This window comes from Salvelinus sp. IW2-2015, linkage group LG17 (genome assembly GCF_002910315.2).
Source record: "Salvelinus sp. IW2-2015 linkage group LG17, ASM291031v2, whole genome shotgun sequence".
Taxonomy (NCBI): domain Eukaryota; kingdom Metazoa; phylum Chordata; class Actinopteri; order Salmoniformes; family Salmonidae; genus Salvelinus; species Salvelinus sp. IW2-2015.
Genome location: NC_036857.1, coordinates 22600826 through 22626806, shown reverse-complemented (window position 1 = coordinate 22626806; position 25981 = coordinate 22600826). Strand labels below are relative to the sequence as shown.

The 25981-nt window shown below is 42.4% G+C and overlaps 3 protein-coding genes across 3 annotated transcripts; 2 read left to right on the top strand and 1 right to left on the bottom strand.

Annotated features, from left to right (window-relative positions):
- The first annotated feature begins 1443 nt into the window (after positions 1-1443).
- Positions 1444-11711, top strand: LOC111976977 (partner of Y14 and mago B). The gene is made up of 3 exons (XM_024006190.2): positions 1444-1540; positions 9855-9948; positions 10090-11711. The coding sequence occupies exons 1-3, from the start codon at positions 1501-1503 to the stop codon at positions 10574-10576; spliced, it is 621 nt and encodes a 206-aa protein (XP_023861958.1). The 5' UTR covers positions 1444-1500; the 3' UTR covers positions 10577-11711.
- A 686-nt stretch (positions 11712-12397) lies between these two features.
- LOC111976976 (matrix metalloproteinase-19-like) lies at positions 12398-20445 on the top strand. The gene is made up of 8 exons (XM_024006189.2): positions 12398-12602; positions 12733-12863; positions 13030-13248; positions 16399-16644; positions 16961-17065; positions 17208-17375; positions 17591-17718; positions 17841-20445. Exons 1-8 carry the CDS (start codon positions 12568-12570, stop codon positions 18075-18077), a joined length of 1269 nt encoding a protein of 422 aa, XP_023861957.1. The 5' UTR covers positions 12398-12567; the 3' UTR covers positions 18078-20445.
- LOC111976477 (transmembrane protein 198-like) lies at positions 20150-24626 on the bottom strand. The gene is made up of 5 exons (XM_024005322.1): positions 24461-24626; positions 22903-23377; positions 21196-21771; positions 20904-21043; positions 20150-20731 (listed from the first exon to the last, which is right to left on the bottom strand). Exons 2-5 carry the CDS (start codon positions 23090-23092, stop codon positions 20579-20581), a joined length of 1059 nt encoding a protein of 352 aa, XP_023861090.1. The 5' UTR covers positions 23093-23377; positions 24461-24626; the 3' UTR covers positions 20150-20578.
- Positions 24627-25981: the final 1355 nt, after the last annotated feature.

Here is a 25981-nt window from a genome sequence, read left to right as displayed (position 1 = left end):
GAACGTTTGCTACGTTGCGGAACGGTTTGTACTGAACAACACATTTCCCCAAAATGTTCTTGAACAGACTTTGAGGTACGTTTGCTCCCGTTCGGTGGGCGTGGTGTGGTGTGGCTTGAAGCAATCAGTGACATATTTAAAGGGCACTGCCTTTGCTGACAGCATTCCCCAACCCACAACCCAACCCCCCAGTACCGTTTACATTCAATTGAACGTTCCAGAACGTAAAAACATACTGTACGCAGCCCTGGCCTCCCTTGTGGGGTGGCTTTGCTGTGCCAGGACTACCCACAGTTTAGGATAGTGCAATTGCCATACCATGCGGTGATATATCCTGACAGGATGCTCTCAATGGTGCATCTGTAGAAGTTTGTGAGGGTCTTAGGGGCCAAGACAAATTTCTTCAGCCTCCTGAGGTTGAAAAGGCACTGTTGCGCCTTCTTCACCACACTGTCTGTGTGGATGGACCATTTCACATAGTCAGTGATGTGCATGCCAAGGAGCTTGAAGCTTTTCATCCTTTCCACTGCGGCCCAGTTGATGTGGATTGGGATGTGTTCTCTCTGCTGTCTCCGGAAGTCCACGATCAGCTCTTTCGTTTTGTTGACGTTGAGGGAGAGGTTATTTACCTGGCACCACTCCGACCAGGGCCCTCACCTCCTCCCTGTAGGCTGTCTCGTCATTGTTGGTAATCAGGCCTACCACTGTTGTGTCGTCTGCAAACTTGATGATTGAGTTGGAGACGTGCATGGCCACGCAGTCATGGGTGAACAGGGAGTACAGGAGGGGGCTGAGCATGCACCCTTGTGGGGCCCCCGTGTTAAGTATCAGTGGAGGTGTTGTTACCTACTTTCACCACCTGGGGCCCGTCAGGAAGTCCAGGACCCAGTTGCACAGGGCAGGGTTCAGACCCAGGGCCCAGAGCTTAGTGATGAGCTTGGAGGGCACTATGGTGTTGAAGGCTGAGCTGTAGTTCATTAATTCTTACATATGTATTATTTTTGTCCAGATGGGATAGAGCAGTGTGCAGTGCTCTGACGACACAGCTTGGAATGTCGTCTGGGCCGGCAGCCTTGTGAATTCTCCGTATTACCAATGATTATAAAGGCGATTCGGATCCAACCTTTAACTCATACATTGTGCCCCTGGCCAGAGAAGATTGAAGTTCAATATGTAGAAGGCTTATGTTAACTAGCTGGTGTTGCCCATGACAGGAGGTTAGGCTAGAGAGCAAGCATTTTAGCCAGGTATCATAGTACAACAACAAATACAAGTGTGTATTGTATGACAGAGTGATAGACCGTTTCATCAACATGAACGAGAGGAGGATGGCATTGGTGTTTCTCTAAGTAAGGTGAATTCACATGTTTTTTCTACTTGCACACACACCATATTGAGTTTACGTCGATTGGACTAAATTCTGGTATCTTTTTTGGGCAGCTAGGAAGACATCACTTCCTGTCATTTCTACCAGCCAACGGAAATAGATCTTTGAGCAAAATGGCTCAAATGGCAACCCCCTATGTTGAAGATGAATCTGGTAAGGGTGATTTAAATTACAACTCTAATTAAGTTATTGGTGGAGTGTGAGAATAAATACAGTTTAGAATTACTAACCCGTTTGTCTTTAGGTCGCTTCCCCAGAACAGTAACCCAGCAACGCTCGAGTTATGGCGCGAACAAATTGTCCAAGCATGCTGGCTAACCAGTTAGCTAGCCAACAAACACACTAGTTAAAACTGCATTGTTGATTAATTAACGTAGTTAGCTAGCTACCAGATAACTAGCGTAGCCAACGTTCCTACTAAATAATGTCTAGTTAATAGCTATGTCTTAACTATCTTACGTTAGCTATATGGGACACATTCTGTTGGCTAGCTTAGCCAAACTAGGGCGCAAAAGTACCTAACTAGTAGTATTAGTAGCCCTAGTCTGATTAATCAGGCTTTCATACACAATTGGCATATACAGCCTGAAACATGTGTGCAAAATTGTGTAAATGTCCCTTGCAAGTCAGAATGTTAAATACAATTCTGAATCAGGCAGGATGACGAACAATCCACACATTTTTTGTGTACATTTTAATTTTCGGATTTCAGTCTTTAAAATAAATCGAATGAAGTGTGGATTGTTTTCCATCTTCCCCTTGTTCAAAATATGCAATTTTCATTGTCACCATGGCACGCTCTGTGCAATAGCTATTAACGAAGAACCGAATATTCAATATAAAACTAACTTTACCTTGGTGCCAAACCGAACCAAATAACGTTACCCACTGGCTCTCTAAAAAGTCTGGTAAATAATACTTTCCTGTGGATAATTTCTCAAATTTCGAGCAGCTGAAAGACAAACCGCACAAACAACCAGTAGAGTAAGTTCAAATGTAATTTTATTCAACGTTCTCTTGTAAGTAACATTTACACGATTTTGTACGTTCCAGGCGTTCCGCAACGTAGCAAATTAATTGTGTACTACAGCCTGATTTATCAGACTACAGTAGCCTAATAATTTACTGTTAATGAGTGTAGTCCAGCGGTTTTCAAACCTCTCCTCGAGGACCTCTAGACGTTTCACAATTCATAGCCAAGGGATTAAAACATATATATTTATTTTAGTTTTGTAAAAAAAAAACGTTAATTTTAAACATACAATATACTTGCAGTGAAGCCGCTCAACAACTACATCACATTAGTCATCTAACAGCCTCCCATCCAGAGCGACACACAGAAGCAACAAAGGGTCAACACCCTGCTTAAGGGCACGTTAACAGATCTCCCACCAGCCCTTCAATATCCCCCCCACAGTTCCCCAAGAGCTTACCCCCCCTTACAGCCCCCCCATTCACCAACATCCAACAAAATGAACAAAAGAGAAAGACAAAAGAAAACGGAAAACAACAATGCAAAAAACAAAAGACATCAAGGACAACAAAAATCATAACAGCAAGGCCAACTGAATATGTTTGACTGCATGTATGGGACTATTTACATGTGTGTATGTGTGCATTTGAATGAGAGTGTGTGTGTATTGCATGTGTACAAACACCTGCACTGCATCAGCCTCAGGCCAACCAGCATTAACTGTAAAAACACTGCCCCTTAGTGTCATTCAAACTTACTTTTTGTTATGTTTTATTTTTACTTTATTTATTTTGACTTGTATCTTTTTATCAATGGATTGATTATTAGTTGAGAAGTTTAATCAGGTATGCTAGCTGTGGAATAGTTCAAATACATGGAATGGCTAGGGTTCCCAGAGGAGAAGTTTGCAAACCGCTGGCCTAGTCAAACTGCATGCTGTGCGTTGCTTTGCGCGCTGACCAACGAGAAGTAGGACTATTCCTGATCTGGCACATCTGCGTGTTGCGTTTTTTGATATGCAGGGTGAAGTTGATAATTTCGTAATGAAGACAGCGATCGCTTTTACTACTAGCACTGCATGGTTGAAGCAGGAGAAGAGTGTCAACTTCCAAATGGTCTAAACCACGTGTACTCAACTCTTACCCTACGCGGTCCGGAGCCTGCTGGTTTTCTGTTCGACCTGATAATTCTTCTTCGTTGATGAGGTTTAACGGCGGTTGGCATCCAATATGTTGCGTTATCGCAAACTACTAGACTGGAGTACAACTCCCTTAGACTTTGCTTGAATAAATACATAAATAAGCATACCCTACCATCTATTACTACATTCACAACTAAACAAATACAAATAACACCACCCTACTCCACTATTTCAATCCATTTAGTCTTACCTCATGCCAAGAACCTGAAAGGATGGGACATCACCACTTAACACACCCTGTAACTCTTCTGATGACAAGTCACACACCCAAATACCAATCTGCAGCTGTCACCATGACCTCTATTTTCTGCGGCTTACGTTCCATCCCTGCAGTACAGTTGATAACCATTGCTATAAACGCTAAAAATCCAATCTTACTGAAACATAGATCACTTGTTGGCCTATTCTGTACTGGTACAGATCTACTACTCACACCATTCCTCTCAGGATCCCTCCCCCTTGAGCCATCTTCTTCTACTTTCTTCACTGCCTCAGCATATGACAACTTCTGCACTACTCTACCCCTGGAAACCTCAAACTGCCTCTCTCGCACGGGACATTTCTGATCCCCAGCCCCATGAGCACCCCTACAATTAACACATACCCCTACTTTCCCCAATGGTACACATTCCTTTGTCTCATGCCCTTCTGCACACTTCTCACACTTAGGAACCTCCCTCCTACACACTGCTGCCACATGCTCATAAGCTTGACACCTGTAACAACGTAATGTATTCGTCAATAAAGCTCGTACAGGATAACTTATATATTTCCGCCATTTTTAACCGACTCAAGCTCACCTTCTTCGTCCCTCTTTCTCTTAGACCTCCTCTGCCTCTCTTTTTCCATCCACTGCACTTCTTCTGACATACATCTTGTTCTTGCTTTCTCAAGGGACGCCATTTAACCGGCTGTCACAATCCCCGTACAATCAGCACGAACCCCTCGGGATGTAGCACTCAACAGTGCATCCCACTTATAATGCAGCTGCGTCGTCTTGATGTTATTCTTTATTAAAAGCTACCGCTACGCTACGCTTTTTAATTTCAAACAAGCTCGCTCTTCCAACCACTATCCCTGTGTCTATAGCTCGCGTGATTCCTACCTGATAATTAATTGCACACATCTAGTGTCCCAGGTCTAAATCAGTCCCTGATTAGAGGGGAACAATTAAAAAGGCAGTGGAACTGGCTTTGAGGTCCAGAGTTGAGTTTAAGAGGTCTAAACCATTATATTATGAGATGGGTGAAATCCAAAGTTGTGCTATATATATTTTTTTATCTGTAAAATTGACACCATAGACATATACAACACACACACACACACACACACACAGCACAACGACACACACACACACACACACACACACACACAGTCAGCTCAGACAGATCCAGCTCTAGAGGCCCAGCTCATGAGCTCCATCGGCAGCAGATTTGAATTTGGAATGGAAAATAATTGTTTAAATCAAATCAAATTTTATTTGTCACTTGTGCCGAATACAACAGATGTAGGTAGAACCTTACCGTGAAATGCTTTCCTACGAGCCTTTAACCAACAATGCAGTTCAAGAAATAGAGTTAAGAAAATATTTACTAAATAAACAAAAGGTAAAAAAAAAAAATGAACACAAGAAAATTACATAACAATAACGAGGCTATATACAGGGGGGACCGGTACTGAGTTAATGTGCAGGGATACAGCTTAGTCAAGGTAATTTGTAAAGTGACTATGCACGGATAATAAACAGCGAGTAACAGCAGTGTAAAAACAAAGGGGGGGGGGGGGGGGGGTCAGTCAGTCAATGTACTTGAGTAGCAGTTTGGCCATTTCATTAATTGTTCAGCAGTCTTATGGCTTGGGGGTAGAAGCTGTTAAGGAGCCTTTTGGACCTAGACTTGGTGCTCCGGTACCGCTTGCCGTGTGGTTGCAAAGAGAACAATATGACTTGGGTGACTTTTTAGGGCCTTCTTCTGACACCGCCTAGTAAACTCAGCAAAAAAAGAAACGTCCTCTCACTGTCAACAGCATAACAAGATTCAACAACTGAGACATAAACTGAACAAGTTCCGCAGACTAACAGAAATTGAATAATGTGTCCCATAACAAAGGGGGGGGTCAAAATCAAAGTAACAGTCAGTATCTGGCGTGGCTACCAGCTGCATTAAGTACTGCAGTGCATCTCCTCCTCATGGACTGCATCAGATTTGCCAGTTCTTTCTGTGAGATGTTACCACACTCTTCCACCAAGGCACCTGCAAGTTCCCGGACACCAATCTGGGTGGAATGGCCCTAGCCCTCACCCTCCGATCCAACAGGTCCCAGACGTGCTCAATGGGATTGAGATCCGGGCTCTTCGCTGGCCATGGCAGAACACCGACATTCCTGTCTTGCAGGAAATCACGCACAGAATGAGCAGTATGGCTGGTGGCATTGTCATGCTGGAGGGTCATGTCAGGATGAACCTGTAGGAAGGGTACCACATGAGGGAAGAGGATGTCTTCCCTGTAACGCACAGCGTTGAGATTGCCTACAATGACAACAAGCTCAGTCTGATGATGCTGTGACACACCGCCCCAGACCATGACGGACTCTCCACCTCCAAATCGATCCCTCTCCAGAGTACAGGCCTCGGTGTAATGCTAATTCCTTCGACGATAAACGTGAATCCGGCCATCACCTCTGAGACAAAACCGCGACTCGTCGGTGAAGAGCACTTTTTGCCAGTCCTGTCTGGTCCAGCGACGGTGGGTTTGTGCCCATAGGCGACGTTGTTGCCGGTGATGTCTGGTGAGGACCTGCCTTACAACAGGCCTACAGGCCCTCAGTCCAGTCTCTCTCAGCCTATTGAGGACAGTCTGAGCACTGATGGAGTTATTGTGCGTTCCTGGTGTAACTCGGGCAGTTGTTGTTGCCATCCTGTACTTGTCTCGCAGGTGTTTATGTTCGGATGTACCGATCCTGTGCAGGTGTTTTGTTACACGTGGTCTGCCACTGCGAGGACGATCAGCTGTCCTTCCTGTCTCACTGTAGCGCTGTCTTAGGCCTCTCACAGTACAGACATTGCAATTTATTGCCCTGGCCACATCTGCAGTCCTCATGCCTTATTGCAGCATGTCTCCTAAGGCACATTCACGCAGATGAGCAGGGACCCTGGGCATCTTTCTTTTGGTGTTTTTCAGAGTCCATAGAAAGGCCTCTTTAGTGTCCTAAGTTTTCATAACTGTGACCTTAATTGCCTACCGTCTGTAAGCTGTTAGTGTCTTAATGACCGTTCATATATGTCCTGGGTGGCAGGAAGTTTGGCCCCAGTGATGTACTGGGCTTATGCACTACCCTCTGTAGCGCCTTATGGTCAGATGCCTTAGCAGTTGCCATACCGGGTGGTAATGCATCTGGTCAGGATGCTCTCGATGGTGCAGCTGTAGAACCTTTTGAGGATCTGGGGACCCATTCCAAATCTTTAAGTCTCCTGAGGGGGAAAAGGTTTTGTCATGCCATCTTCACAACTTTCTTGGTGTGTTTGGACCATGATAGTTTGTTGTTGATGTAGACACCAAGAAACGTGAAACTCTCGACCCGGTCCACTACAGCCCCGTCGATGTTAATGGGGGCCTGTTCGGCCTTCCTTTTCCTATAGTCCACGACCAGCTCCTTTGTCTTGCTCACGTTGAAGGAGAGGTTGTTGTACTGGCACCACACTGCCAGGTCTCTGACCTCGCTATAGGCTGTCTCGTCGGTGATCAAGCCAACCACTGTTGTGTTGTAAGCAAACTTAATGATGGTGTTGGAGTCGTGCTTGGCCACGCAGTCGTGGCTGAACAGGGAGTACAGGAGGGGACTAAGCACGCACCCTGAGGGACCCCAGTGTTGAGGATCAGCGTGGTAGATTTGTTGTTGCCTATCCTTAACACTTTGGCACGGCCCATCAGGAAGTTCAGGATCCAGTTGTAGAGGGAGGTGTTTAGTCCCAGGGTCCTTAGCTTTGTGATGAGCTTTGTGGGCATTATGTTGTTGAACGCTCAAACACTCATTAAACAACAACTTTATGCAACAACTGTTAGTGCATCACATCAATTCGTTCTTCTAATCAAACTGAAATGTATCGGAGCGCAGGTATCTTGGTCATGTATTGAATCGTCTTGAAAGGGAAACTTGTACATCCGTAGACAGTATATGTTTAGCATTACCGTCTATGAATGGGCTATAGTAGTAGCAGCAGCAAATGGCTCATTTGAAATGCATTAGCTAGCTAGCTAAATCTTTCTACGTTACCTATAGTCTCTACAGTAATGTTAGCTAGCTAGCCAGTAATCCAGTATCAATTTGGCTAGCTAGCGACTAGAAAACATTCAATTATGTTAGATTGTTCTCGTTCCTGTTCTTGCTAGTGCCGATGCAAATGTGGCTAGCTAATGCACTATAGTAGAGCGGTGCTGGAGCGCCAAGTCTTGGACCAAAAGGCTTCTCAACAGCTTCTACCCCCAAGCCATTAGACTATTGATCAATTCCTAAAAATCACCACCGTATAATTTACATTGACCCCCCCTCTTGTACACTGCTGTTTGTTTGTTACCTATGCATAGTCACTTCGCCCCCACCTACATGTACAGATTACCTCAACTAGCCTGTACCCCTGCACACTGACTCGATACCGGTGCCCCTGTATATAGCCCCATTATAGTTATTCTTATTGTGTTACTTTTATTATGACTTTTTATTTTAGTCTACTTGGGGAAAATGTTCTCCTTGAACTGCACTGTTGGTTACTCTTTTCTCTGTATACATCAATGATGTTGCTCTTGCTGCGGGCGATTCCCTGATCCACCTCTACGCAGACGACACCATTCTATATACTTCCGGCCCTTCCTTGGACACTGTGCTATCTAACCTCCAAACGAGCTTCAATGCCATACAACACTCCTTCCGTGGCCTCCAACTGCTCTTAAACGCTAGTAAAACCAAATGCATGCTTTTCAACCGTTCGCTGCCTGCACTGGCACGCCCGACTAGCATCACCACCCTGGACGGTTCCGACCTAGAATATGTGGACATCTATAAGTACCTAGGTGTCTGGCTAGACTGCAAACTCTCCTTCCAGACTCATATCAAACATCTCCAATCCAAAATCAAATCAAGAATCGGCTTTCTATTCCGCAACAAAGCCTCCTTCACTCATGCCGCCAAACTTACCCTAGTAAAACTGACTATCCTACCGATCCTCGACTTCGGCGATGTCATCTACAAAATAGCTTCCAATACTCTACTCAGCAAACTGGATGCAGTTTATCACAGTGCCATTCGTTTTGTTACTAAAGCACCTTATACGACCCACCACTGCGACCTGTATGCCCTAGTCGGCTGGCCCTCGCTACATGTTCGTCGTCAGACCCACTGGCTCCAGGTCATCTACAAGGCTATGCTAGGTAAAGTGCCGCCTTATCTCAGTTCACTGGTCACGATGGCTACACCCACCCGCAGCACGCGCTCCAGCAGGTGTATCTCACTGATCATCCCTAAAGCCAAAACCTCATTTGGACGCCTTTCCTTCCAGTTCTCTGCTGCCTGCGACTGGAACGAATTGCAAAAATCTCTGAAGTTGGAGACTTTTATCTCCCTCAACAACTTTAAAAATCTGCTATCCGAGCAGCTAACCGATCGCTGCAGCTGTACATAGTCCATCTGTAAACTACCCACCCAATTTACCTACCTCACCCCCCATACTGCTTTTATTTATTTACTTTTCTGCTCTTTTGCACACCAGTATCTCTTCTTGCACATGATCATCTGATGATTTATCACTCCAGTGTTAATCTGCTAAATTGTAATTATTCGATTTATTGCCTACCTCATGCCGTTTGCACACATTGTATATAGATTCTCTTTTTTTTCTACCATGTTATTGACTTGTTTATTGTTTACTCCATGTGTAACTCTGTGTTGTCTGTTCACACTGCTATGCTTTATCTTGGCCAGGTCGCAGTTGCAAATGAGAACTTGTTCTCAACTAGCCTACCTGGTTAAATAAAGGTGAAATAAAAAAATAAAAAAAATAAAAAGGGCTTATAAGTAAGCATTTCACGGTAAAGTTTACACTTGTTGTATTTGGCGCATGTGGCAAATAAAGTTTGAATTGATTTTATTTTATTTGTATATTGTTGTAACACACACACATATCGATGTTTTATCAAGCCTGAGTTGACCAGCTGAGCAAAACACATTAATTGGTTCAAATGTAAATGCATGGTTTTCTGAGAATTTGTAATATTTGCTCATGTTTACTCCTCCTGTTATAGGGAAATACATTGCTGCTACACAGCGACCTGATGGAACCTGGAGAAAGCCTCGGAAAGTGAAGGATGGTTATACCCCTCAGGAAGAAGTCCCTGTGTAAGTAATTCTATCTGACAGTGACCTCTGTCAAGTCAACCTTTATACTAATTTTGTATGTATTTTGATAGAAGCCTCTGCTGTAAAATGGTTGTTTCCTGTTTCCTATTTTCCTCTCTGCAAATCTGTCTTTGTTTTCAGCTACGAGAATAAATTTGTGAAGTTCTTCAAGGGCAAGCCTGACCTGCCACCAGGTATGAGCCCCGGAGATGAGGCCCAGGCAAGGCAGCAGCAGCAGGGGATTCCCGGCACTGCAGAGAGTGAGACAGCTGGGCTTTCCAAGACAGCCAAGCGAAACATGAAACGCAAGGAAAAGCGCAAGCTGCAAGGCCCGGATAGCAATGTGGAAGCACTTATCAATGCTGTTGAGAATGTGGCGATTGCAGAGGGCGGTGACAGTGAGATGCCTACATCTAACTCAGCTGAAGCTACTAATGACCATTCAGGAGCAGCAGCAGAAAAGGCCAAGAAGATCAAGAACCTGAAAAAGAAGTTGAGGCAGGTTGAGGAACTGCAGCAGAAACTGGACACTGGGGAGATCAAGCAAGCTACAAATGAGCAGCTGGATAAGCTTGGGAGGGCCAAGGTCATACAGGATGAGTTGCTGCAGCTTGAAGAGGATTCATGAGATTAAAAAGGTTGTCAAAAGGGCAGCAGACGAGTTGTGGAAGTTAGACTGTTGGAAAATACAAACACCAAGTTCTACAAGAAATTGATATTTACAGCTGCATTGATGAGCTTCCCTTGAACATTTTTCTGAGATTTGGTGTTATCAGACAGCCAATCAACATTAACTTTGGTTTTGGAATACCAAGTGTACATAAACCTAACACCTCAAGTTATGTTGTTGACAAGAACTGATCATGTTTTTCCCACACTTTCTCCAAAACCAATGAACAAACAACAATGAGACAGCCATGTTTTTTCTCTTCATTTCAAATGTACTTTTAAAACAAGTGAACTGATCCCGTATGCTTGAATTGGCTATTAACTTATTGGCCATTCATAGTTGTAATAGCATTTATTTTTGTGCTCAGTATTTTTACTGTGCATTTCTTATCTTTGTTTTTTTTAACCTTTATCTGTCAAGAGAATTGCATAGAATATTATTTATTGCATTAAAGATACAGAAAGCCCCTATTCAAGAGAATGCCGTTTTGTTGACCCATCTGTGCGCTGAAATGATACACATTTTCCCAATGATTGGATGATTTGAAATACAGTTTGAATTTGTGTACATAATGAAGCAATTCATGGTTTACAACATTAATAACATCACTCATATGAAAGGATATTTTAATGCTGCTGTGAGATTAAATAGATAGCTCCCTCTACAGGTGAAATCAGGCATAACTGGTTTCAGTGGAAACAACTAACACTATGTCCCCCTGATTACAGGGCATAGGGAGGATTGTTGTGACATGGAGAAGACGAAATGTAACATTGATGTGTTAATGGTTCTTTATATATAAACATACTAAGTAATGGTTGTCTCGGAATGGAAATGTGGTTAGTTGTTTTTCTCTCATAGGACAGTTTTTTTTTAAATCATGATTTACATTACAGGAGGAAGAGGTTTTTGTCTCACAGACTACATGGTATTTATGGAGAGAAACGTAGTCATTCAGAAACAAGAATCTTGATCGAGCAACTTAAAAGATACATTTTGTAAATCTATCACACACGGTCTTTCCCTGGTAGTGAATCACTACAATGTTACATTGTTCATTAACTTTGCAATATTAAATGTATTGAAGACACCATCTGTATTGTAACCTTGTCTCAGTTGTCCTTCAAATGGACCAAAAATAGACCTTTAAAAGTTATTGTTAGTTATATTGACTTAATGATTTTGTGTTGCTCTTTACCAAGAGTGTGTATTTAGAGACAATTTAATCAGTTGAAAGGGAATAGTTTTTGGGATAGTTGGGAGTGTAAGTGGGCTGTGTACTTCAAGAGTTGCTGTCAGTGGAGTATTTATTTGCTATAAAGTAATCCCAGACTGCATTCCTCTAATGGTTTATTGTGTGGTTGGAAACGGGTCCCAGTGGGCAGACGATGGTATAAAAACTGTATATGAATCCATAAAGTACAGAGTTCCAGGGAACATTATAAAACAGGGGCCAACAGAATGGAAATGATGGACTAGGTTTAGAATAATCATCTAAATGGCTTAACTTTACCTCAAAATTTCATCTTATTTTCTTGGATAGAGACCTGAAATTGTAAAGACGTTCTTAACTATTTTCATCACACTGGCTTACTGAAGAAATAAGGGAAACCGAGATATAGTACTTGAAAACAATATCTTAGAACGGATTTTCAAATGGAGTACATGCTGTTTCTTGTCTTGCTGACAACTGTGTCCTCCATTGCCTTAAACAGGGAGGAAATCATGGAAGCCATGGTAAGAATATACTGTATAGTAGATGACCAATGAGAACTGCTACAATCCGTTATTTACTAAACAGCCTGGTTTGTGCTTTAGCCAACTCCTGTATTTGTTTTCATACCAAACATGTACGTACTAATACTGTTAATGATATGTCTGCCACATCTTAGGTCTATTTAAGGAACTATGGCTACCTACACATCCCACTGGACCGTAGTAAGAGCCAAATGTATCAGACTGAAGAAATCACAAAGGCACTGAGGTAACCATCAAACATCACACTTTTCTCTTCTGCTTTAGGCTGCCCCTCAGCTAGCTTACTCCTAACCTATACTTATTGTATGACTACATATGTCTCTCATTAACATTTATCTTACCCATTATAACTTTAGAACCTTCCAGAAGGCAACTAACTTGGCCATCTCAGGAACGTTCAATGAGGCCACATTGGAAATGATGAAACGACCTCGGTGTGGTATTGAGGACTCCTTCAATGACAAAATCCTCAAATATCGAGTCATGGGTGAGTCATTTTATTTATTCTCCGACTTCATTGTCATGATCTTGACTTGATGAGGCAAACATATGGCCACACAATCAACTACGAGTAAAAACAAAGCCTTGCTTTAAATGTTTCAGCTATAAAACTATTTCCAACTAGTATATTTTACTAATGCCTATTTCCATAGGTTCTACTTGGCGTAAGAAGATTCTGACCTACCGCATCTATAACTACACCCCAGACTTGGGCCTGGCAAAAACACGTGCGGCCCTCAAGACTGCGTTTAGGTACTGGAGAGAGGTGTCAACCTTGAGTTTCCAGGAGGTGCTGTTTCCAGGAAGAGCAGACATCAAGATCTCGTTTCATAAGAAGGATAGATCTTGTCCGGTGCCCTTCGATGGACCAGGTGAGAGTCAGAGTACTCCATAGTCACACTGCAGTTTGAATGTGTGAAAGAAAGATTTTCAGATCTCAGTCTGATGTGGATTATCTACAGTACCAGTCAAAGGTTTGGACACACCTACTCATTCAAGGGTTTTTCTTTATTTGTACTATTTTCTACATAGTAGAATAATAGTGAAGACATCAAAACTATGAAATAACACATATATAATCATGTAGTAACCAAATTGTATTTTATATTTGAGTTTCTTCAGAGTAGCCACCCTTTGCCTTGATGACAGCTTTGTACGCTCTTGGCATTCTCTCAACCAGCTTCATGAGGTAGTCACCTGGAATGCATTTCAATTAACAGGTGGGCCTTGTTAAAAGTTAATTTGTGGAATTTCTTTCCTCCTTAATGAGTGTGAGCCAATCAGTTGTGTTGTGACAAGGTAGGGGGGTATACAGAAGATGGCCATATTTGGGAAAAGACCAAGTCCTTATTATAGCAAGAACAGCTCAAATAAGCAAAGGGAAACAACAGTCCATCATTAATTTAAGACATGAAGTTCAGTCAATCAGGAAAATGTCAAGAACTTTGAAAGTTTCTTCAAGTGCAGTCGCAAAAACCATTAAGCGCTATGATGAAACTGGCTCTCATGAGGACCGCCACAGGAAAGGAAGACCCCGATTTACCTCTGCTGCAGAGGATACGTTCATTAGAGTTAGCAGCCTCAGAAATTGCAGCCCAAATAAATGCTTCACAGAGTTCAAGTAACAGACACATCTCAACATCGACTGTTCAGAGGAGACTGCGAGAATCAGGCCTTCATGGTCAAATTGCTGCAAAGGAACCACTACTAAAGGACCCCAATAAGAATTAGAGACTTGCTTGGGCCAAGAAACACGAGCAATTGACAATAGACCGGTGGAAATCTGTCCTTTGGTCTGTTGAGTCCAAATTTGAGATTTTTGGTTCCATCTGCCGTGTCTTTGTGAGACGCAGAGTAGGTGAACGGATGATCTCCATATGCGTGGTTCTGCCCGTGAAGCATGGAGGAGGAGATGTGATGGTGTGGGGGTGCATTGCTGGTGACACTGTCTGTGATTTATTTAGAATTCAAGGCACACTTAACCAGCATAGCTACCACAGCATTCTGCAGCGATATGCCATCCCATATGGTTTCCTCTTAGTGGGACTATCATTTGTTTTTCAACAGGACAATGACCCAACACACCTCCAGGTTGTGTAAGGGCTATTTGACCAAGAAGGAGAGTGATGGAGTGCTGCATCAGATAACCTGGCCTCCAAAATCACCCGACCTCAACCCAATTGAGATGGTTTGGGATGAGTTGGACTGCAGAGTGAAGGAAAAGCAGCCAACAAGTGCTCAGCATATGTGGGAACTCCTTCAAGACTGTTGGAAAAGCACTCCAGGTGAAACTGGTTGAGAGAATGCCAAGAGTGTTCAAAGCTGTCATCAAGGCAAAGGGTGGCTACTTTGAAGAATCTCATTTATTTTGATTTGTTTAACACTTTTTTGTTTACTACACGATTCCACATGTTATTTCATAGTTTTGATGTCTTCACTATTATTCTACAATGTAGAAAATAGTAAAAATAAAGAAATCCCCATGAATGCGTAGGTGTGTCCAAACTTTTAACTGGTTCCGTATATGCCTCTGAATGTGATAAACTCAGCAAAAAAAGAAACGTCCTCTCACTGTCAACTGCGTTTATTTTCAGCAACCTTAACATGTGTAAATATTTGTATGAACATAACAAGATTCAACAACTAAGATGTTAACTGAACAAATTCCACAGACATGTGACTAACAGAAATTGAATAATGTGTCCCTGAACAAAGGGGGGGTCAAAATCAAAAGACCCAGTCAGTATCTGGTGTGGCCACCAGCTGCATAAAGTACTGCAGTGCATCTCCTCACAGACTGCACCATATTTGCCAGTTCTTGCTGTGAGATGTTACCCCACTCTTCCACCAAGGCACCTGCAAGTTCCCGGACATTTCTGCGGGGAATGGCCCTAGCCCTCGCCCTCCGATCCAACAGGTCCCAGATGTGCTCAATGGGATTGAGATCCGGGCTCTTCGCTGGCCATGGCAGAACACTGACATTCCTGTCTTGCAGGAAATCACGCACAGAACAAGCAGTATGGCTGGTGGCATTGTCATGCTGGAGGGTTATGTCAGGATGAGCCTGCAGGAAGGGTACCACATGAGGGAGGAGGATGTCTTCCTCCTGTGACACACCGCCCCAGACCATGACGGACCATCCACCTCCAAATCGATCCCGCTCCAGAGTACAGGCCTCAGTGTAACGATCATTCCTTCGACGATAAACACGAATCCGACCATCAACCCTGGTGAGACAAAACTGCGACTTGTCAGTGAAGAGCACTTTTTGCCAGTACTATCTGGTCCAGCGACGGTGGGTTTGTGCCCATAGGTGACGTTGTTGCCTGTGATGTCTGGTGAGGACCTGCCTTACAACAGGCCTACAAGCCCTCAGTCCCGTTTCTCTCAGCCTATTGTGGACAGTCTGAGCACTGATGGAGGGATTGTCCGTTCCTGGTGTAACTCGGGGGGGGTTGTTGTTGCCATCCTGTACCTGTCTCGCAGGTGTTTATGTTCGGATGTACCTATCCTGTGCAGGTGTGTTACACGTGGTCTGCCACTGCGAGGACGATCAGCTGTCCTTCCTGTCTCCCTGTAGCGCTGTCTTAGGCGTCTCACAGTACGGACATTGCGATTTATTGCCCTGTCCACATCTGCAGTCCTCATGCCTCCTTGAAGCATACCTAAGGCACGTTCATGCAGATGAGCAGGGACCCTGGGCATCTTTCTATTGGTGTTTTTCAGAGTCCGTAGAAAGGCCTCTTTAGTGTCCTAAGTTTTCATAACTGTTACCTTAATTGCCTACCGTCTGTAAGCTGTTAGTGTCTTAACGACCGTTCCACAGGTGCATGTTCATTAATTGTTTATGGTTAATTTAACAAGCATTGTTAACAGTGTTTAAACCCTTTACAATGCAGATTTGTGAAGTTATTTGGATTTTTACGAATTATCTTTGAAAGACAGGGTCCTGAAAAAGGGATGTTTTTTTGTTGTTGCTGAGTTTATATGTTTACCTTTCTGAAAACATCCTCTGTCATTAGGGGGAGTGCTTGCCCACGCAGATAACCCTGAATCAGGCATTGTGCATTTTGACGAAGACGAGCAGTGGACAGAGGGTACGACCTCTGGCCGTAACCTGAGGATTGTAGCAGCCCATGAGATTGGTCACGCCCTTGGCCTGGGTCACTCTCAGAACCACAAGGCTCTGATGGGACCTGTCTACTATGGTTACCGTGCCAACTTCAAACTACATCCTGATGACATTCATGGAATCCAAGCTCTCTATGGTGGGGGATGGATCATAATTTATTTTATTGAGTTAAGACAGACAGAGTATGTGATAAATATCTAATAAGCCATAGAATTATTCCATAGTCAGACTTTCATTTCCTGTGGATGTTGTATGTAGAGGATAAAGACAGATTCAAAAAGTTATGTCCCGTAGAGATTGGTGCTTGCAATGCCAGGGTTGGGGGTTTGATTCCCATTGGGGACCAGTACGATAATGTTTGCACTCACTAATGTAAGTTGCTCTGGATGAGAGTGTCTGCTAAATGACAATGTTTTGTGTTTGAAACATTTGTCTTTTCTGTTCTCCTTTAGGGAAGCCAGGCAATCGTCCAACAGTATCCAGAAAGCCAAATGATTCATCCCAAGAGGCAGGTTCACCACATCTTTGCAAGAGTATCATAGATGCAATTATGTTAGGTAGGTGTTGTAAAGATTTAGTCCCAATTATTGCCGTACAAAAAACTATGTAAACTCTATATGAAACTGCAAATTAGCAAACCGCTTTCATTCAGATATACAGTATCTACAAGTGTTTGTCTAATATTTATCGACCACCCAGGTCCTTTTCGCAAGACATATGTCTTCAGCGGTCAGTATGTTTGGACAGTGTCTGACACTACTGGCTACAACACACCCATCCTGATCTCTGTGCTGTGGAAGGATCTGCCAGGGAGCCTCAATGCAGCTGTGTACTCTCAGAGGACCAACAAGTCCTACTTCCTGAAAGGTAAACCTTTCACCCTGCATCACTCTGTCCCTAGCCATGTCCCATATCAGTTTGTGCTGTCTTGCCAACTTCGTTGTCATTATTTACCAAACCTACCATAGGAGTCGGCAAGACATCACACACAGATCTTGGAGCAGGCTACACTGTCCCTGTTTCAGTTCTGTAATTTCTCTCATTTTTGTAGTTTTCATGTGTCACTCATATTCTTAATTCAGGAGACAAAGTGTGGAGGTATACCAGATTCAAACTTGACATTGGCTTTCCGAAACACTTGGCCAGCATTCCTTCTAATGTTGATTCAGCCTTTTACTTCAACCGGAACAACAAAGTGATCTTCTTCAAAGTAAGGAACAAACAAACAATGGTTTTGGCTAATGTGTGAACATGTAACATACTCTCTAATCTAGACCATTTCAGAATGAGTGTGACGACCAGATAATAGTTACACTTCATTCTATCCCAAAGGGTTCTCAGTATTGGCAGTGGGATGAAGCTGGGGCAACGGACTCCAGGACGTATCCCAAACCGATATCACATCTCTTCTCTGGGGTACCCTACAACCTGGATGCAGCCTTCACATGGACAAACGGCCATATATACATTTTCAAAGGGAACCAGTACTGGCGCATCAACAACAACCAAGTTGTGGATAAGGGCTACCCTCTCAGAACGAGTGAAAAATGGATGCAATGTGATAAATAGGCCTTTAGAGATCAGTGGTGTTTTATTTCAAACTCACCTTTATTCACCAAGTACATTTACACACACCTATAATCATTTGCCTTAGTGAGAAGGTGCTGCCAGTGATAGACAATATACAAACAGAATACAGACACTAGTCCACATAGACATCATACAGAATATACAATATCGGAGCAGTAAACATAAAACATAAAACTCTGGTGCATAGGCTGATTACAGTGGAGATGTATCATTTACAGAGGGGATATATCTATATAAGCAGAGCGAGGGATGCTGCCGTGGCAAATGTATTGTCACTCCAATATCACTACGGTATGAAAGTCCCGCCTACTTCCTGGATCATGTCCCACCGTTTTTGAATGGCCTTCAAGATTACATCGTCAAATTCATGAAAATGCGGTCGTTTAAGATACAGTTGAAGTTGGAAGTTTACATACACCTTAGCCAAATACATTTAAACTCAGTTTTTCACAATTCCTGACATTTAGTCCTAGTAGAAATTCCATGTCTTAGGTCAGTTAGGACCACCACTTTACTTTAAGAATGTGAAATGTCAGAATAATAGTAGAGAGAATGATTTATTTCAGCTTTTATTTCTTTCATCACATTCCCAGTGGGTCAGATGTTTACATACACTCAATTAGGCTGGGTTTCTGTACAGCACTTCGAGATATTAGCTGATGTACGAAGGGCTATATAAAATAAACTTGATTTGAATTAGTATTTGGTAGCATTGCCTTTAAATTGTTTAACCTGGGTCAAACGTTTTGGGAAGCCTTCCACAAGCTTCCCACAATAAGTTGGGTGAATTTTGGCCCATTCCTCCTGACAGAGCTGGTGTAACCAAGTCAGGTTTGTAGGCCTCCTTGCTCGCACACCCTTTGTCAGTTCTGCCCACACATTTTCTATAGGATGAGATCAGGGCTTTGTGATGGCCACTCCAATACCTTGACTTTGTTGTCCTTTGTTGTTCCACAACTTTGGAAGTATGCCTGGGGTCATTGTCCTTTTGGAAGACCCATTTGTGACCAAGCTTCTCTAAAAAGTACAATCTTTGTCCCCATGTGCAGTTGCAAACTGTAGTCTGGCTTTTTTATGGTGGTTTGGAGCAGTGGCTTCTTCCTTGCTGAGTGGCCTTTCAGGTTATGTCGATATAGGACTCGTTTTACTGTGGATATAGATACGTTTGTACCTGTTTCCTGCAGCATCTTCACAAGGTCCTTTGCTGTTGTTCTGAGATTGATTTGCACTTTTCTCACCAAAGTATGCTCATCTCTAGGAGACAGAACACATCTCCTTCCTGAGCGGTATGACGGCTGCGTGGCCCCATGGTGTTTATACTTGTGTACTATTGTTTGTACAGATGAACGTGGTACCTTTAGGCGTTTGGAAATTGCTCCCAAGAATGAACCAGACTTGTGGAGGTCTACAATTATATTTCTGAGGTCTTGGCTGATTTCTTTAGATTTTCCCATGATGTCAAGCAAAGAGGCACTGAGTTTGAAGGTAGGCCTTGAAATACATCCACAGGTACACCTCCAAATTTCTCAAATTTTGTTAATTAGCCCATCAGAAGCTTCTAAAGCCGTGACATCATTTTCTGGAATTTTCCAAGCTGTTTAAAGGCACAGTCAACTTAGTGTATGTAAACTTCTGACCCACTGGAATTGTGATCATTGAGTTATAAGTAAAATAATCTGTCTGTAAACAATTGTTGGAAAAATGACTTGTGTCATTCACAAAGTAGATGTCCTAACCGACTTGCCAAAACTATAGTTTGTTAACAATTAATTTGTGGAGTGGTTGAAAAACGAGTTTTAATGACTCCAACCTAAGTGTATGTAAACTTCCGACTTCAAATGTGTATGTACAATTATATTCATAGATTAATTTACCTGTAGAAGTAAATCCACAAATACGAATATAATATGACATTTATTTTAATTTACCGTTTTCATAAATTTTATAATATAATCTTGAAGGCCATTCAAAAACAGTGTGACACGATCCAGGAAGTAGGCAGGACTTTCATACCGTATAGCCTAGCCAATGAATCACCTAACCCGCTGAGGTGAAATATAGTAACATTTAAGGATTTTATTTATTTTGATAAGACAAGAGTTACAAAAATGTTTTATGTACTCTATCTCTTGTGTAAAGTATGTAAAATGTATGTAAATCCCTAAATGTATAATTCCCCCCTTGTACACTGCATAAAACTAACAATGGATGTCTTCACAAAAATGTATATTAGCAAACTGACTAAAATTAAGCTATTTGATTTATTGGAAGAAGGATCAATGTGTTATATTACGATTGACTGTCTGATACCTTAAGACTGTCAATAATAAACAAAACAACAGATTGATTTAGTCTTTTGAATTTTGTCTCAATAATCATTCTGTCGTCTCAAAAAACAGTCTATGAATGGTCTTCTAGAGAGAGGTATTGGGCACCTAAGTGGAACTGGGAGGGGATGCCTAGTATTTGGTGGTCATCCCTCAGACCCTATAGACTAGGGAGGAGGCAGTCAGGGGCACCATAGAGCCTGTCTCAAAGTCAATCATGGTGTGGTTGACTGTGCTGTTGCTGATTATGCTACTGGTAGAGGAGCCTGTACCCATCTGGCGGTCACGAAGGCTCTGGATGTAACTCTGGAAGGCAAAGTGGTAAGGAAAAAATTACATTGATTCTCTAGGTCTAGGATGATAGAAAATAATTGACATTGGTGACACACAATGATGTATATTAGCTAAGTGCATAAACATTTTGAAATAAATGTTTTAATCAAGCTCGTTCATGCCCATTAGGAGTGAAGAAACTCACTGGGGCCAGGACGTCCCCAGCATAGCGCTTTAGGATTGGAGGCTTGCGATGGTGGTAAGTGCCCTGCTGGGGTCGTCTCTGGGCATCTCTCTGTCTGATTCGCATCAGTTGGACCTGTCTTTGTCGGCCACTGACAGGTACTTGGGGGTGTTCAATGTAAATTAGCATAGGACAGAAAAAGAGAGAATTATGTTGTAGTCAGTTTACATGTTAAGTGTAACCTAAGTATCAAATGAAGTAGTGATGACCGAGGAAGAAAGCATTCCATGTTTTTTATGAAACTGCCACTCACTTTCTCTGTGGGACACTCCTTTGGCAGTGAGCATCCATTGCACCAGCACCCCCATCAGACTGAATAGAGGACATACGCCTGTTATAACCCAGCTGTACCAGCAGAGGGAACGAGGGGGAACCTGAGACAGGATGTCGTACGCATGGCCAGCCAGCAGCGACGTCTCTACGAAGAAGTCCACACACGCCATCACCACAGCGGCACCGACTGCAGCCGTGGAGAGCACAGTGAATAGTTTCTGCCATCTCAGTGTGAGAATGGCACAAAAGGTGCTCGTGGCCAGGAGGGCACCGAGAGGCGCCCATGGGGGGGTAAGGCTGTAAAACTGTCCGACAACCAGCAGGTTGGCAAGGGTGAGCAGACTCCCCAGATGTAGGCCAGTAATGATGAACCCCACAGTCTGTACCAGCATAGTCACCAGGCCACAGAGCACAGCCAGTCCCAGGAGGATGCCTGCTTTGGTCTCTGTAGTCAATTGGGTGTCCAGCACAGGCTCCTTGTGGTACAACATGCAGACTAGTGCAGACCCAAACATGAAGCCTGACAGAAACATGACCATCTTAAAGCAGCGGTATCCTAAAGAAAGAGAGACAAGTGGAGGGATGTTAAGTAAGAAAGATGGAGAAGGAAGCAAAGTGTACTTAAAGGGCAACTCCACCACTTTTTAACGTAATTTTCATTATCTCCAGCACAATATTATTGTCTACATATGTGAAAACAACAGATTTCTAAAATAAAATGTAAAAAAGTGCTACACTATGACATCATCGAAAGTTAAAACATTTAAAAAACAGTGATTTTCAAACTATGAGATTCGTGGTGATGTGGAGCAAGAAAATACCCTCCCTCTGGCTAGAAACTTGTTGCAGGTTTTGAAAATCACCGTTTTTAAAACGTTTAATATCACAAAGACGCATTTTTTAGGACCTTTTGTCTTTTTAACCACAGATCATAGAAACGAAGCATTTTCACATGTGTACACACAGTCTTTGGTAAACTGTACAGTTTGCAGAATATTTGAGAGATATAGTTAACTTCACATGAGGCATAGTCTGCTTAAGACAATCTAAACGTGTCTATTATCAGACAACATTCACAGCGAGTGCATCTGTTGGGTTTAATGGATTTGGACCAGGCCAGGAGGCTACCTGAATTATCCCAGGTGGCTGTTCTCCAACTCTCTCGCAGAGGAATGCAGCAGAACCAGGTGGCCCATCTGCTTCTCTCTCCTAGCCTACCCTGGACGTTATCCACTTTATACCCCGGGCTGGCCCAGCCCAGACACTTGGTCCTCCTGTGTTTACTGTAAGGGTACAGTATAGGTAGGGTATATCATCAATAGACTCAAAGTGAGCTGATGAAATAGTTTCACTTTGTTAAATGTCAACTGAAAGGTTCTGGCCTTTCTAGGGAGTTTTTCCTAGCCACCATGCTTCTACACCTGCATTGCTTGCTGTTTGGGGTTTTAGGCTGGGTTTCTGTACAGCACTTTGAGATATCAGCTGATGTAAGAAGGGCTTTATAAATACATCTGATTTGATTTGAACTGGGAATTAAATAATGATGTATCTACAGTGGAGCATTGGACTGTTTTGTGTTAATGCTGTAGTTAAATTGCAGATATGCCTATCATATCTTTAATGTGTATGTCTTGAGAGTACACATGTGCAAGTTCCAACTGTCCTCTATTACAGGCCAGGAACTTACCAAAAAAGCAGTAGATGAGGCCGAACAGAAAGCATACTGAGCAGACGATGGATGGGATGAGGTCATACTTCCTAGGGAACCCCAACTCACACGCATCCACTTCAGCCACGCCATAGAGGATATATCGATCCTCTTCAGCCTGCCTCTGCACTGCCCCATCAGTGACCAAGAGTGAGCTGGGGTTTGCCATCTTGGAGCAGTCGTATAACAGGTTAGGATAAAGACTGTACTTTTGTTTAGCAATTTAGGCCATCTGTGTAACTGTGTTGTTTTCCTGTCTCAATCTCACGTGGGAGCATATTTCAACAGTCAACACCAAGCCAGGATATTGTCAGTATTCCATTGGGACAGGACTTTTCTTCATTCATTTAATTAAAGAATTTGACGAATGCTTAATTTTGGTAGAATGTAAGAGCTGAGGAAACAGGGAGTTCCTATGAGAAGTGTGTGAATCAGACCCTTTCCTGTACTGCACCTGCAACAAGAGGAGAGGAGAGTCAAATACATCCAGAGAAAATGATTACCTCTTTAATAGGCAGATTATAAATTATCAAACTGGACATTACTCTATATATCTAGTCTCCACATATACATCTAAGCTGTTGTCTAAATAATCTGCATAGAGACGGTAATCTCTGTACTACACAATCCTCTCCCCAGGAACCAGAAAAGGAAACTGAGATCCTCTCTGGGTCATGCATCTTTTTCTTGATCCTTTGTTAAAATGCAGGATGCAGCTGAGGAAATGAGGGGTGGATTGATGCCGACTGAGTCATTGAGCCTCTTTGTTTTGAACATATGGTATAAGCGCTCCAATCACAAAACAATGCTAAGCAAACAAACACCCCAACAGTAGGACATATCGTTCCAAAACCTTAAAAAGGAATTGTGGGGGAAACTATGTAACACAATTTAGAATAATCTGGAAAAAGTTTTAAAAAGCTATATCCTCAGCATTCAAACCACTTGCACCTTGGTGACTACATACTTAACTCTGCACCCAAGGAGAAATTGTGTTGCCTTAGTCTGACTAGCAACAGAGTATGCTCTATGTTGAATGAACTTATAAGCTTTCCAGGCAGATCCCCAGATAATTGAATTAGAGGCCTATTAGCAGAGTCTAGCTAGCCTCATGTCCTGCTACCTGCTACCTGCTTGTAAGTCACAAAGAAAACACTATCACTTTCTATGGCACCAATCAAGGGACCTTTGCTATTATAATATAACTTCATGTCAGGATGATAAACGCTTCATTTTTGATAATGAATTCAAACTGAACACTGAGCCATCTGCCAAAAAGAGACTTCCTGTGAAAATATATATTTATACAGTCAGACACATGAGCACCTCATTATCAGTTATCGACAAAGTAGTCATATTCAACAGGCATTACATGAGTGGTAAACCAAATTCCACTTGTTTGATCATTAACAGATAGGATCACATATTTGGATCTGACATTAGCAGACATATGCAGACCAGAGAGTATTTGAGGTCATGAGTTTACAAGTAGTGTTCTCGTGAATCATTTTAAGAGTCTGAAAATAAGTAATCTTACCGGACGTGCGGCATATCCAGAATTACAAACTGTGATGAGAAGGAATAGGACTGCTACTCGTTTGACCCTAGGAGGAGTTACATTAGTTTGTTCTGTCTATGCTGCGTTGAGGACAACCTACTCGTGCATGCGTCCCTCTCAAATGTGGCCACTGGACCCTCTGACAGCGTCAGACATCAGTGCAAGAGAGTGACCATCTGTGCCAAGCTTGTTCTGTAGATCAGAGTTGATGCAATATTGTTGTTGTCCACATGATGTCTCTCCAGTCATACAGATTTACAATTTACAACAGAGGAAAGATTGGTTAAATCCATTGCCAGACAGGTTCCATCATGAGTCAGGCATGATGGAACATGTCAGCGATGGAATATGGAAGTTTAAGTTCTAGAAAAAGTGAGTGTTCCAGGAAAGAGGTGATATTCTGGATGCTATGAGTAAACAGCTCACCCATACTACAGAATAATGAAATGCACTCATGTAGTCTTGTATCTCAGTGTATATGCAAATGTTAAATAAATGGTTTGTCAGAACAGAAAAATTCACTCACAAGCTTGATAAATGAAATGGTGCTTCATGATGACGTTATCAACCACTGATGTTTATTTTTAGATTGTACACATACACATTTTATTTATAAGACTGACAGATTAGGTATGAAACTAAACTCACAGAATGTACAGAGGTAGATTTACAGACACACAGTTTACAGTAGCCACTGGATTAAGATTGGAGAAGGAAGAGAAAGTATGCCTCAGTCTATACCCAATTTGCCGTTTACACATATATCCAGCAAAAGATCACAGTTAAAATTTCACAGTAACACTGCATGGGCACGAACACTATTAAGCCAAATATCATGTGAAAAAGAGCAGATTAAATATGACAATGGGTTCACTCATACTGCCAGAGCACTGAGCTGCAATGATGTTGAAATCAGCAGTAAAATAGAGCTGTCATGCAGCATTAAGCGCCTCTGGTGAGCGGCAAATAAAGACGCTATCCTTTTGCTATATAAAATGTCCATCAGTCATGTACTGAGTATGTGTGTTGCTGTGTTTGAAATAAATCAATGGGGACAATTGTCCCACACCTCAAACAAGATAGGATAGAAGTAAAAAATAAATCATTTTTTTAAATATAAAATGTCCCCAAAATGTTGCATGATGAATCATGTTGCCGTTTTTATTTCAGAGAGTAATTGATGCAATATTTTGATGCACTGTTCACTGAACCATTATTCTTGGTGAGCGGATTGAATAAACAGATCTAGCGAGATTGAATAAATAACGTACTACATAAAACATCTGACAAAGGGAGATGTATGTTCTAGGTTTGTAACAGAATAAGCATATACTAGAGCCAACCTTTCCCAATTGATAGTTAGAAAAAGCTAAAGTTATGATTCTAGACACATCTTTAAAAGACAGACTCTTGATGCTCCTTAAAGAGAACTGTGAAGGCTATCATGAAATGTATATATTTCCCCCAAAAGGAATACACAGCATAAGGATATTGGGTTTA

Coding starts and splice junctions, on each gene's coding strand:
- LOC111976977 (XM_024006190.2), top strand. CDS start 1,501: ATGGCTCAAATGGCAACCCCCTATGTTGAAGATGAATCTG. Junction 1,541..9,854: donor CTATGTTGAAGATGAATCTG/GTAAGGGTGATT, acceptor CTCCTGTTATAG/GGAAATACATTGCTGCTACA. Junction 9,949..10,089: donor CCTCAGGAAGAAGTCCCTGT/GTAAGTAATTCT, acceptor CTTTGTTTTCAG/CTACGAGAATAAATTTGTGA.
- LOC111976976 (XM_024006189.2), top strand. CDS start 12,568: ATGTATCAGACTGAAGAAATCACAAAGGCACTGAG. Junction 12,864..13,029: donor CCTCAAATATCGAGTCATGG/GTGAGTCATTTT, acceptor CTATTTCCATAG/GTTCTACTTGGCGTAAGAAG. Junction 17,719..17,840: donor ACAAAGTGATCTTCTTCAAA/GTAAGGAACAAA, acceptor TCTATCCCAAAG/GGTTCTCAGTATTGGCAGTG.
- LOC111976477 (XM_024005322.1), bottom strand. CDS start 23,092: ATGGCAAACCCCAGCTCACTCTTGGTCACTGATGGGGCAGTGCAGAGG. Junction 21,772..22,902: donor CCTCATCTACTGCTTTTTTG/GTAAGTTCCTGG, acceptor CTCTTTCTTTAG/GATACCGCTGCTTTAAGATG. Junction 20,732..20,903: donor CTGGGGACGTCCTGGCCCCA/GTGAGTTTCTTC, acceptor TTTGCCTTCCAG/AGTTACATCCAGAGCCTTCG.